Source organism: Pempheris klunzingeri, chromosome 12 (assembly GCF_042242105.1).
Source record: "Pempheris klunzingeri isolate RE-2024b chromosome 12, fPemKlu1.hap1, whole genome shotgun sequence".
Lineage (NCBI taxonomy): Eukaryota > Metazoa > Chordata > Actinopteri > Acropomatiformes > Pempheridae > Pempheris > Pempheris klunzingeri.
In genome coordinates, this window is record NC_092023.1 from 14,397,567 (window position 1) to 14,411,118 (window position 13,552).

A 13,552-nucleotide genomic window follows, 5' to 3' on the forward strand; every position below is an offset into this window, starting at 1 on the left:
AGAATTAGATAAGATGCACAAATAAAAAAAACTGTGTCAATATCAGAATTAATCATCAATCAGAGTTTGACTAATACTTAGATCAATCATTACCATCCCATCAGGTTCTTATGAAATGGAAACGTTGTTCACTCCTCCAGTAAATAGGATGGATCATAGATAAGAACTGGCAACAGGAGATATTTCTAGTCCGCTCAGCTCCTTTGGCTCTGCTGTTAGCCAGAAAGCTAACATTATGCTAACCAGATTCAACATAAATGTCACAGTGTGTTTATCAAGTTACAGTTAAACCACCTACAGCATAAAGCTGCTGTAGTTCAGTGCCAGAGACCCTCATCACCGTTCAATAAGCTTCTACTTTTTCTTACATTTGGTGCAAACTGCAGATCTTAGAATATTTAGGCCCATTGATGTTCACCACCAAGTGTCACATGGTGTTGCCACCATTTGAGTTGAAATGGGGGGAATTCATTTATTCACTGATAATGGCCTGGAGGAAACCACTGTACATTTGACACTATCACAAGTTCTCTGAAAAAAACAGACACAGCTGATAAAGGAACCCTCAAGCAAAATTCTGTCAAACTAATTAACCCCTATCATCCAATAGCGATGAAGTGTTATTGCTTTTCTACACAACAATAGTCAGCAGTGACCTAGACTGACATGTTGCATCATTTATCTATTGAGGAAATACACTGTTCCAAACATTATACCCTATTACTATGAAATATTAGCTTTTTTATTTTGAATTGAATTGATGGGGGATACGAAAATAATAGTATAGCTGTTCACACCCAGCCTCTGCAGAGGACAAACCAGCCGAGGACATGATCCATTATGTTGCATATATTGCGATGGATGATGTGAGGTGTTTCTGCTGTCCTGGAGCTAGCATCATGGACAGGGTGGGCCATGACAACTTGGGTAGGTTGGGCCCGAGCCATTCGCAGCACAATAGGCAAGTACCAGAGACTTCGATCGGATTCAAGCAGCCACCGGTAGCCAGTGCAGGTTTGCGGAGGAGCAGTGTAGTGTGTAAGGACTTGGGTAGACTGAAGACCAGCTGAGCTTCTGTTCTTGGATGAGCTGCAAAGTTCAGACGGCACCAGCCAGGAGCAAGTTGCAGTGGTCCAGATATGAAATGACAAGAGCCTGGACCAGAACCTGCTGGTCCAGGCCTCTAGAACCGGCTCTTGGGTGAGGAATGGAAGTATACTCCTGATGTTGTGGAGAATAAATCTGCATCCCTCACTGGCTTCCCACATCATAACTTACAGTTTGCTGTAATGGAAATCATACAGTCAATGGAAGCAATGCTGCTTACACTGTTAGTCCAAATTGAATTTTCAGGTAAAACCTGTGACAGGGTCAACATGATACTTCAAAACTATTGATAACAAAAAGGCTTAGTAGACAATTTATACCTCCACTACACTTGGAAAAAAATGAGGCCTACAGAAACTTCACATCTAATCATGCAAACAAATACATAAGTTCATGAGAGTAACAAAGCATTTCATATTAGATGAATAGTAGAGAGTTAAATGAGAGGATTGGCACCACTCTCATGTCTATAAGGTAATTATGAAGCTACAGCCTGTAGCTTAGCTTAGCACAAAGACTGGAAACGGAAGAAACAGTGAGCCTGGCTCTGCCCAAAGGGAACATAATCAGATTAGGGCTCTGCACATAATCAGAGCCATAAAAATAGTCCAGCACATAACACCCTATCAAAACTGCAGCTTCTTGTTTTTTTACGCTTAAGTTTTTCAGATATAACAAACGAGTTTAAGAGATGCTGGTAGGCATTATTTTAGACGGAGCTGTTTCCCCTTGTTTCCAGTCTTTATGCTATGCTAAGCTAGCTGCTGGCAGAGTGATATCAATCTTCTAATCTAGGCCCAACTCTCAGCAAAGGCATGAATAAATACGTAACTGTCCCAAAACTATCTCTTGAGGTGGAAGGCAGTAATGAATGTAACGGGTATTACAGCAGAGTCGCTGATCTTTAATAGTTCTGTTTTGCGTCACACATGGCAGTAAGAGGGAATTACAGGAATTATTTTACAATGGCCAAAAAAAGTCTGTGAGATAGTGTGGAAATCGATGAGAAAATGATTTTAGTTCACACCTGATTTATTACACCAGTAAACATTTTCCTAATGAGTTTATTTTCTCAATTCCTCGTTTCAATCAATCTTTATTTATATAGTGCTAATTTCTAACAAATGTTATCTCACCGACACTTTTCATAAAGAGCTGGTTCAGACCAAATTCCTTATTTTAAGAGAGGGGCAACAATTCAAGAATTCAAAATTAACGATTCAAGAATCCCCTCATGAGCAAACACCAGGCAACAACGGTGAGGAAAACTCCCCTCTAACAGGAAGCATCCTCAGACAGAACTTTTCAAGTCTTCTTCAATACAGCAGGATGTTCATTTTGTAAATTATGATCCAAGTTAGAGTAATATGGACAATATAATAGTGTATCCTTCAGGGTGGGGCTACCTTGTGACTAACTATTTAGACACACTTATTTATCTGAAAATCCTAGAGATTACAATTTAAATATCTGTAGTTAAAGGAATAATGCAGCAATTATTTGACAACTGGTTTGCTCACTTTTTAGAAATGTATTTAGACACTATGTTCTATTTTCTGGCACACAGTGTGGATGGATGGTAACCTCTTGTTTGTGGATTGTAAATTTAAGTTTGTTCTCAGTCACACCAATAAAGCGGCCGAACAGCGAGACAAAGAAACACATATGAACATGGAGGAATGCAGAACTGGGACCAGCAGCCATTGTGTCCTAATACAATATCTGACTTCCTTTAGATGCCAGACACCAAAAACACACAAATGCACATACATAAGAGTTGAATAGCAGGCAGTGAGGCACCAGGCCCACTTCCTCTGCTGTAGATGGAGATGGAGATGAAGGGGGAGAGAGAGAGAGAGAGAGAGAGAGAGAGAGAGAGAGAGAGAGAGAGAGAGAGAGAGAGAGCGCTTGGGGCTGGTACAAACTTCAGTCACACATATTTCAGTTCAGACCTCTGGACCCAAACTGCTCTCATCTGTCTGCTGTTGGAGCGACTGTCTCACTGTGAACTCAACCGAGCGAACTCACCTCAGGATTCCTTCATAAATTTAGTACATTTGTTCATCTGTCTGTCTCCGTGTCTCTGTGGCCGCTCGGCTCTCTGCTGCGAGCTTGTACCCACCTAAAGTTCAGATTCAACTTAGGTTGGACAGCAACATGGCAGCTTGCTGCTAGAAGAGGACGGTGATACACTTTGAACATCTGGAAGACGTCTGGACCCGTGCTGCCACCTCTCATACAAACTCTCCTGCTGCTGAGGATCAGTGAAAGTGGAGGAAGTGCTTTGCTCAAGAGCACTGCAACAAAAGCTGCCAACTTTATTGAGATTGTCTCGGTCCTACTGGAGTCCCCTTCCTCTGTATCCTAAATCAGGTAAAGTGTGTGTACACGTTCGTTGGGCGGATTATTTTCCATAATGTACTGCCAACAACTTGGACTTTCATTTAATAACTAACTAATATTTATAATATTTGATATTTTAGTCATCAGTTCAGTCTTTTCCTATTAATTTTATTTTTGTCATGGTGAAAAGTCCTCTGAAAAGGCCAGTGGTGGAATTTAACTAAGCACATTTACTCAGTAGTAACTTCTACTCCACCACATCTGAGATGCAAATGTTGTGCTTTTTACTCCATTACATTTGTCTGAAAGCTTTAAGCGCTTTATTAGATTGTAATTTAGCATCCCCTTCCTGTCCAGGGAAAACCACATATCTCCAAATTTGGTGATTTTTAATGTTGGTGATATACCGAAGGATGAAGTTCCCCCATGGGTTGAGAAATTCTCCTCCTATTAAGCTAAATAAACTATTTAAAACCCTTTTGGAGCAGCTGGAAAATGTGTCATCACAAAGCTGAAAACGGGACGTTTTTCTGAGATCATGAGAAGAAGAACAGAGACACAGCAAACATAAGATGATGTTATAGACCATGATGCATTGCTGCAAATTAAAATATCAATAAAATTGAAAATGATAAAAAGTAGTAAAAAGTAGCGCAACCATAAAAATCTACAGTAGTAAAACACAACATCCCCATTAATCCAGACAGACAGACAGAAAACACTGACAGAAAACACTTCACCACACAATGAATACTTTTACTACTTACCTTTAATACTTTACTACTTTTACTTTTACTTTTTATACTTTAAGTAGACGTTGGTGATAATACTCAAATATTCTTACTTGAGCTTTTAAACGTGTTGTTAATGTGGTATTGATACTTTTCCTTAAGCAAAGGATCTGAATGTTTCTTTCTTCACTGGAAACAGAAAACTGTTAGAAAAATTCTTAAATGCATCTTTCATTGATTAACGACATACAGGGTTAGACCTGCAAATGACTGAAAAAAAAGAAAAATCCATCGCAGGTGTAACAGGCAGAGTGTCTCTGATATCTGATATCTTATTAAAGACCAGATGAATTTTCCTTCAGGACAGATAAGTGGACAGATTTTCACAAGATCAGATGTGTTTAATAACGCTCAGTTCTGGCAAACTATGTCTGTGGTTTTAATAGTACTTTTTTAAGAGTACTTTATAAAGTAGAAAAGCATCAAGAACTATATTACTATTAATGTATTTGTTATGATTTGTTTCTAAATTAACTCCCCTGTGATTTGTCTTACATTTCTATCATGTGTGATGGATGCTTTCAGTTCCACCACAATATTAATAGTGTAGGCTATAAATAATATTTATCATTATTAACAACATCCTCAGATCTGATCTGATTTATCACTTCGTAGTGCAAACCAGTACAGAAAATAGAAAGATGTCTTTGGATAAACTGTGTGTGCGTGTGTCCGCAAATGTTCGTGTGTGTGTGTGTGTGCGCGTGTGCGTGTCCATGTTATCAAGACAGGATGCAGAACAATAACGAGGGCTGGATAATAGACACACACACATACACATACATGCATGCAAAGGTCAGACAAAAGTCTATACAAGGAAGTAATATTGTTAATGATGCTGAGGGCACTTACGAAAGACACACATATATACACACACACACACACACACACACACACATACACACACAAACGGTTTGTTCAAAGGGTTTCATAAAAACAGGAAGGGAGGGGCATTTAAAGGCAGGGTCTGCAACTTTTTGTAGAAGCACTTTTTTGTTATATTTGTTGCAGCCCGACAGTAAACAATAACTCAAATAGTTTCACCAAAAAACAAAAAAAATCTGGTTTCTTTGGTTGTTACAGACCTGTAATAAACTCATGCAGTCTGAATGAAATGACTGGACAGCCTACCAGTACCTGCCTACTTGCACTATTTGCATACACACTGCAGTGCAACCGTTGTGCATGACCAAAGTCTTCCACGAGGCCAAAGCTAGTTAGCCACACAAGAATAGCAAAGAGTTTGAATTAATTTAAATCACAGCTCACAGCATCTGAGCCCAGTGAGCAGGGACTCTGAGCTAAAGGTAACGTTCCGTTCATGACGGCTGTTTTGCTCATGTTTAAGTGATTGTGGGGTTTCACAGAGTTGCTCATTTGTCTGAGTGAAAACTTAAGAGAGGTTGTCAGTCAGCGGTTGTGTACAGAATGAACATGTGACCCGGTGCCAGCACTCTCCTCACCACTGTCGTGGTCTCGTCCTCCAGCAGTAACATTAGTCAGGCAGGGCAGTCATGTGTTGTGGGGGACTGGCTTTGGAGGAAAGCCTCAGGGCAGTGGGTGAGATATTTTCAGTTGGATGCTTTCAAAATCTGGCTGCTCGTGCTCCAAATGTTACAGATTCTGCCTTTAAGTGACATTTGATAAATAAGGGGTCATGAAAAAAATATCTTTGTACTGAATTTTATGTTTTAGGTTTTGTGTCTTTTTTTCTCCACAGGCAAGGAAAGATGCAGATACACAGCATACCCTGAATCTTATTCAAATATGTGCAACCTTTAATAACTCCAAACAAATCCCTAATGAAAAAGTCGATTGAAAAAATGACTTAACAGCAACATTATTAATTACTTTACTGCCAAATGAGTTATTACTATGAACAGCCCTTAAGCAGTGTTTCACATCATATGGTGGACAGCGTGCAGGATGACGAGTTGGGAGCTCTGGCTGCAGGCAACACAGATGAAAGTTAAACATTGTTCAATCACACATACTTTGCACATTGCAATGATATAAAGCCGGTTGAAAATCGGCAAAATATCGGTTTAAATAAAAAATAAAAAGCCAGTATGTGACAACTCAGTGAAAAAGCTAAGGGAAAATGTCATAAACACAAAACATAAATATCTCTGAAACTTACCAACATCAGATGACCAGGAAATTTCTCTCAGGCCAAACATTTACTTTACTTTTTTATTTTACTGTTCCAAGAATAGAAAAATAGTAACTGTGTTGAATTTTCTTAACAACCAAAGCATTCATACTGGTATGTGAAATGAACATTGATGCCTGTGGGAAATCCTGGTCGAGCTTTATTCTTCTAGTTCTATTTGAATTTTGCAGACAAAGCATAGTAGTACACACACTGCATACATATACACACACACCCATACATATCCCCATGGACATTGAGACACTAAGCGAAAGAGATGGCAGTGCATGTGTGTGTGTGTGTGTGTGTGTGTGTGTGTGCATGTGTTTACAGTAGAGGTCTAGTGTTCCTTCCCCAGAGACAGCAGACAGACGGGAGTGTGGGAACCGAGAGTGAAGCTAAACTGAGACACTCAGACACTGTAATTAATGGGGTCACGGCCGAAGTGGAGAGAAGGTCGTAGGGTCAAGATAATACAAGAAAACATACACACACACACACACAATCATCACACACAAAGCAGGCAGGTTACAGCAAACAACCAGTACAAACTATATTCTTGTGCGTGATCGTTGTTTTTGGTTTTAATTGGTTCACGGATGCACAAGGAGAGGGCACAACAAAATACTTAAAGGAATTCCAGGCAAACCTCAAATCAGTGCAAACATAATGGAAATATGGACATTCATGTCCGTTTCATGTAGTAAATTTGAGGAATGTTACACCTGCTCATCGGCCCACACAGATCTGGACCCTGTTTCCACGTAGCAATTGATCTTACAAGGTAGAAGTATTTTCTACAAACGCTCTTAAATTTCCACACACGTTTCCCAAAATTAAGAGCAAGAGCACTCACTGTTAAGAATTTCATATCAAATGCACTTAAAAAAAAAACAGTGTTCAATAAGAGTCTTATTAACTTCAAATGACAGCTGTGAGGCAGCTGTACATTCATAACACTCCATAACATTTTATTCAGGCTGTTCATGGAAATAATCACCTCATGTGTACAACTTTTTTGAATCATGAAGCCTGTGTGTGCTCTGCTCCTCAGGTGAATCTTGACCCTGCAGAGCGACTCCTGAGGGAAAAATCTGTGCTGAGCTGTGATCGGTCATGGCAGACTGGAGCCTACTGGGAAACTTCCTGGAGGAAGTACAGGAGCACTCTACCTCTGTCGGCAAGGTGTGATGCAGCTAAAAACAAAAGATCAGGCGTGCGCAACTCGAATGTCTTCAGAGCCTAATTATAATGCAGCCAAGCCAAAAAAAATCACAAAATAGCAAATAAAGTCCCGAAAAATAACCGTGAAAGACTTTAATTGATGCACAGCAGAAGAAAGAAATGGCCTGAGGCTTTCCTCAGTGTTTCTAAGGCATTTGTGAGTGTGACATCAATTAAAAAAGAAGCAAGGAGCCAACACATCCGCTACAGATCATCAAAACATCATCACCAAAAACTACAAATATTAGATTAATTAAAATGTATGTCACTATATCACATTCTGTTCCTGCGACAACCACCTGAGTGCCCAACTGATTTACATGCTAACAATAACAAATGCATGCATGGCATAGCAAAACCCACATGGACATATTAATAGGGAGACCATGTGGGTCCTGCAGGTGATTCTACCCTGCCATCTTTTTGTCTGTGTGGGGATGTGAAATAAAACGGTCAACCATTGTGATAAAGGGGTAATGTTGTGCACACTGCACACATGGCGTACCAGCCAGCACAGCCCCTGTCTAACTTCCTCTGCATACATACACACTGAAAATGAAACATATTTCCAAAATATACAGTGTATTTTGTGTATCCTGGCCCATAGTTTCTGTCTTGGGATCGTCTAATAATAAGCAGATATGAAGTTTGTTAAAATAGGTCTGTTTACATTGTGTAATCTGAACAAAATCTTAAAATAATCTAGAATATCGATAACATCCAGAGGTTTTAACTCCCTCTAAAAGAGCAGCAGTAAATATCTCTAAGGGTGTCATGAGTATCCCTAGATAGTTTCTCCTTATGCATAATTTCATTTCATTTCAACATGGTTATCCCTGCCAAGACAAAAAAAACTCAATTTGTGTGACAAATAATACACAGTATCTATTTCCATATGATTGTTTTAGGGTTTTACATATCGTTTTGAATATCTTGGGTTTTTTCTCCACTGCATAGGTGTGGCTGACCATCCTGTTTATTTTCCGTATCCTGGTACTGGGGACTGCTGCTGAGTCTTCGTGGGGAGACGAACAGGAAGATTTTGACTGTGACACCGAACAGCCGGGCTGCGAGAACGTTTGTTATGACCGAGCTTTCCCTATAGCACATATACGATACTGGGTAATATACACAACCTAATGTCGCGGGATGAAAACAGACAAAATGAGGGCAAAATAGGGATAATATCAATGGATTTAAGGACTGTACTGGTTATTATGAATGTTTTAACCTTTAACTTCAAGTAAATGTTTTTAAAATAAATTTTTCTTGATGATGCATTTTAGGAAACTCCAACATTTTAATCTCTTTGTTGGTTTTGCACAGAAATCAGTAACATGTGTCCAACTCACAACCACACCAGGTCTTAGTCCCTTCCTCTCCAAAAGGTCAATCCTTCATCCTAAACCTGCCTGACCAGAAGTCACATTCATGCACACAAATACCAGGACAGGGGAAGAAAAAAATATATGAATGAGGAAAAAAACCATGAAATTAAATAAAAAGTCAAGTCTTGTTCTTCTGAAATGTTTTAAAATGGTTATCAGTGATGTACAGTAAAACATGCAAAAATGTTGGTTTTGTCACACACTTTGCAAACTTTTTTTTTTGTGACTGTAAATCTTGCTGTGTTCCTCCCAGGTGCTCCAGATCGTGTTTGTGTCCACTCCCAGTCTGATCTACATGGGCCACGCAATGCACACTGTTCGCAGAGAGGAGAAGAGGAGGAGCAGAGAGGAAGAGGGAGGAGGGAGAGAGGAGGACCCAGGAGGAGGTGAAGGAACAGAGGAACAGGGGGGCAAAGGAGAGAAGGACAGAGGAAAGGAAAAAAGAGAGGGTCCATTCACTGGGCGTGTCCGTCTGAGGGGAGCGCTGCTACAGACCTACGTACTGAGCATACTGATAAGGAGCATCATGGAGGTACATGCTGCTGTTACTGCTGCTGTCCCTCCTGCCATCAGCTCACTTTGAGCCTCTTTTAGCTAATTGTTTTGGTTTGATGGCCCTGGTAATGTATGTTTGAGTCTCAGTGCTCATTTCCAGCTGCAGGAAGCTGTTTCCAGTAAACTAGCTCTAATAAAACTACTGTACAGCACAATCTGTCAAGCATCAAATCCAGACTAAAGGTTATTAAGACACAGTATAATCACATAATAAATTATGATATATTATTAGAGGCTGAGATAAAGGATCAATAAAACTTTATTGGTCCCCAGGTGGAAATCACAAGCTAAACAGCAATATATATAAATTAATGAATGAGCTCCACCTTTAACAACTGCAGGAAGTGCCTTAATGTATCAACCAATAATATAATATATATTATTAAAGGGCCATTCTGCATTGTGACTACTTTAGTCTTAAAATACCCAAAGATTATAGTTGATGTTAATACTTTTGTACTTCAACTTCAGAAAAAAATTGGAATGTAGGACAGAGTATTTCTACACTGTTGTGTTACTACTTTTACTCAAATAAAAGATTGGAGTATTTGTTCCACTGCAGTGTAAAACTGATTGTGATTGGATCTCCATACAGGTGGTGTTTCTGTGTCTGCAGTACTTCCTGTATGGAATCTTCCTCAACCCTCTGTATGTCTGTAAGGTAAAACCAGCAATCATCATCATTTTGAGTAACTTTTGCACATAAAACATGACATTCAGACATACAGTCATATTCTCTCTCTCTCTCTCTCTCTCTCTCTCTCTCTCTCTCTCTCAGGCCTGGCCATGTCCACATCAGGTGAACTGTTATGTCTCTAGACCTACAGAGAAAAACGTCTTCATAGTGTTCATGTTGGCAGTGTCTGTGGTCTCTCTGGTCCTCAGTGTGCTCGAGCTGCATCACCTGGCGTGGAGACACTGCTGCAGGTAGATAGGAACTCTGTGTGTGTATGTGTGTGTGTGTGTGTGTGTGTTATTCTTGTGCATGCATGTGGGTGACATTTGGAAAGAGCACACTGATGTCTTTGCATGTTTTTTTTTTTTTATCAAACTGCATATACCCAACATTACTGCAGCTGATTTCCAAATGTACACTATAAGAGTGAAGCTGTGTGAGGTCTGGAGAAATTCAAGCACCAACATTAGATAGTAAATACAAACAATGGCGCAGTGGGCTAACTACCCCATGAAGAACTTGTTTTTGGTGACTAGGTGAGCTGTTTCTGGAGGCAGGCATTTTTAATTCACTGCTGATTACATGGCTTCCCCAGGATTTCCAAAGATCTCATTTTCCTGGTTTTGTTAACTAGACTTTCTCCAGAGATTTTTTTTGACAAGACGGAGATCTGCTGCCAAAGATTACACATTTTTAGATAGATTTCCTGTTTTCCAGTCGGCATTAGTGTGCATCAGTTTTTGCTTTGACGTTATGAAAATCATCTTGTAGTTCTGATACACGTGTGAGATAACCAACCGTACATAGTGAGCGACACCTTTATTTATTGGCATCGTTGTCATGATGTCAGACATCAAAACAAAGGTGACAGTTCAAGTCTGGAAGCTTAATTTGAAATAAATTAAAACCAACAGCTGCCTTAAATCTTAAAACTTGAATCAATAAAATTTAGTAATAAGAGTCTGTAATGTTTAGGGGAAAGAGAACAATATCAGTTTTTATCATCCGTCGTAGTCCGTTTAATCATCATTTAAGCACTATTCAGCTGTTCAATGTTATTTGTGGTGCAGGCAAACAAATAAATCTAATAATCTGGTAATTTTATCTCAGATCGGGCTTCCAGACGTAAAATCTATGATAAGAAATTTGAACAGAAACTGGCAAGGTCCTAGAATGAGAGCATTTTCTTGAAAATCTGAATTGTTTGTTCAGGCCAGTTTAAGGTAGGATACATTTATGCTGCAGTGTTAATGGTAAAAAATGAAAGCTATTCATATGTATTGAAAAACAGGGATTTCTGTGTATGCTGTGTAGTGTACGTGGTTAAAAAGGCTCTTTGTTTTAATCCTTTAGAACTGGATGTAAACAAAGCCCTTGCAACTATTTTAAGCTTTTAGTTCCTGGAATTAAAGATAATGGCCAAACTGTATGAGAAAAACCCTTGTAGGCCCAAAACACGACTGCCCATTTCTCCAGGGAATGAAAAGCTCAACTTCAAATACATTAGGACATATCATTGTTTTACAAATGGTACAAGTGATGGTAGAGTTCAAACTTTATGCTTACTAATCTAGTTCTGTATGATTATATCTGTTGACGGTCTAAAACTCTTTGTTGCAGGCGGTTTTTCTTAACAAAAAAGGCAGTCGCTCCTGCAAAAGCCCCACTGGCCCGACAGCTCTCTCTGTCTCCTCCACCGCCATCAACCCCACCTCCAGACTTCAGCCAGTGTGTGATTGGCTCCTCGCACTTCCTGCCACTCCCTTTCCCTAACCACCGTCTGGCTAACCAGCAAAACTCTGAAAACATGGCCACCGAGAAGCACAATATGGCCGCCGCAGTGGAGGAGGTAAACCCCCACCAGATGAGCTGCTACTCGCCTGGATGGCAGGAGACTAGTGACAATCAGATCCAAGATGGCAGATACCTGAAGACCGACACTAACTGCCACACCCCCGGGAACAAGGAGATCAACTGCCCTCAGATCCAAAATGGCGCCGCAGACGGGCTGTTGCTTTTCCCAAATGGGGGGCTCTGCCAGAAGGACAAACGAAGATTCAGCAAAACCAGCGGAACGAGCAGTCGAACAAGAGCGGACGACCTCTCTGTTTAGAGAGGAAAGTGGAAACAAACTCAACTACCCACACACCTGCCCCTTTACTGCATGAACGCATGCACACGTGTTTGGAAAAGCCTAAAAAGACAAAGTAAAGGTCAGGTGGAGGAAGGTCAACAGATGAGGGATCCCTGTCCCATTGATGACAAAATTAGTGATACATCTAGACCAGTGGTCCCCAAACCAGTGGCCCGGCCCCCTGAACAATATCAGAGACGCATTATGATTTTTTTTTCAGTCTGGCCACGCGATCGAGACTAATACACGCATAGAACGTGACATTCTGTTCCACCCTCCTGCAGTCTGTGCCCCTATCTGAACCCCCCCCAGAAAAAAAATCTTTGATTTGAAATTTTATTGATTTTATAAATAGTGTAATTTTATTTCAGAAATAGTTTATTTATTTCTTGACTTTTTTCTGTGAAGATCCCAGAGAGGGTTATTTGGTTATTATTTATTTCATAAATAGTGTTATTTATTTCATTAATAGTGTCATTATTTCCTGACTTTTTGTTTCTGTGAAGATCCCGGAAAGAGTTATTAATATTTGGTTATGTGTGGCTTTCTGGAAAACAATAAATGTTTACGTTTAGGCACCCCTGCGATCGTCACACTTTTTCTGTTACAGACTGACCCCGGCCCCCCATCAGAGAAGGGAAAAGTTATGTGGCCCTCACAGGAAAAAGTTTGGGGACCCCTGATCTAGACTATAACACATAAAGAATCTGGATCCATTTGAGGATGTTGAGCAGCTTCAGGTGTCAAATAAGGAGGATTTGAGCCAAACAACCTCCTCTCCACCACGGAAACAGGCCATAGAAAGTGAGAAAGAGAGAGGGGAAAACGAAAGAGGGGGGGGGAGTGAAACCTAAATGCAGACAAACCTTAAAGACACTTCCTACTGGTCATTTTTAACATCCTAATCTGCAGTGTTACATTAATGAAGCTTGGAGGAACTACAGACAGACATTTATTACAGCTGCAGAGACACATTTTTGTAGAAACTTTTTTTACTAGATCATCAGCTGTGATTTTTATCCCTGTCAATGGAGGCTGATTACTGTGAAGGACTGGCAACTTGGCAAACCAAATCTTCTCTCCAAAGGTCAATTTAAGACAAATGTTGCTTCTTCTGAAGGTTTTTTGGTGAACCAACCAGTAATGGGCCACTGTGGGCTGATGTTCGTCCACTGCTTGTAC

At 40.1% G+C, this 13,552-nt stretch overlaps 1 protein-coding gene across 1 annotated transcript; it reads left to right on the forward strand.

Moving 5' to 3' along the window:
* Positions 1-7,481: 7,481 nt before the first annotated feature.
* LOC139210639 (gap junction alpha-5 protein-like) lies at positions 7,482-12,515 on the forward strand. Its single transcript, XM_070840722.1, has 6 exons — positions 7,482-7,578; positions 8,575-8,739; positions 9,259-9,537; positions 10,156-10,221; positions 10,339-10,487; positions 11,857-12,515. The coding sequence occupies exons 1-6, from the start codon at positions 7,510-7,512 to the stop codon at positions 12,347-12,349; spliced, it is 1,221 nt and encodes a 406-aa protein (XP_070696823.1). The 5' UTR covers positions 7,482-7,509; the 3' UTR covers positions 12,350-12,515.
* Positions 12,516-13,552: the final 1,037 nt, after the last annotated feature.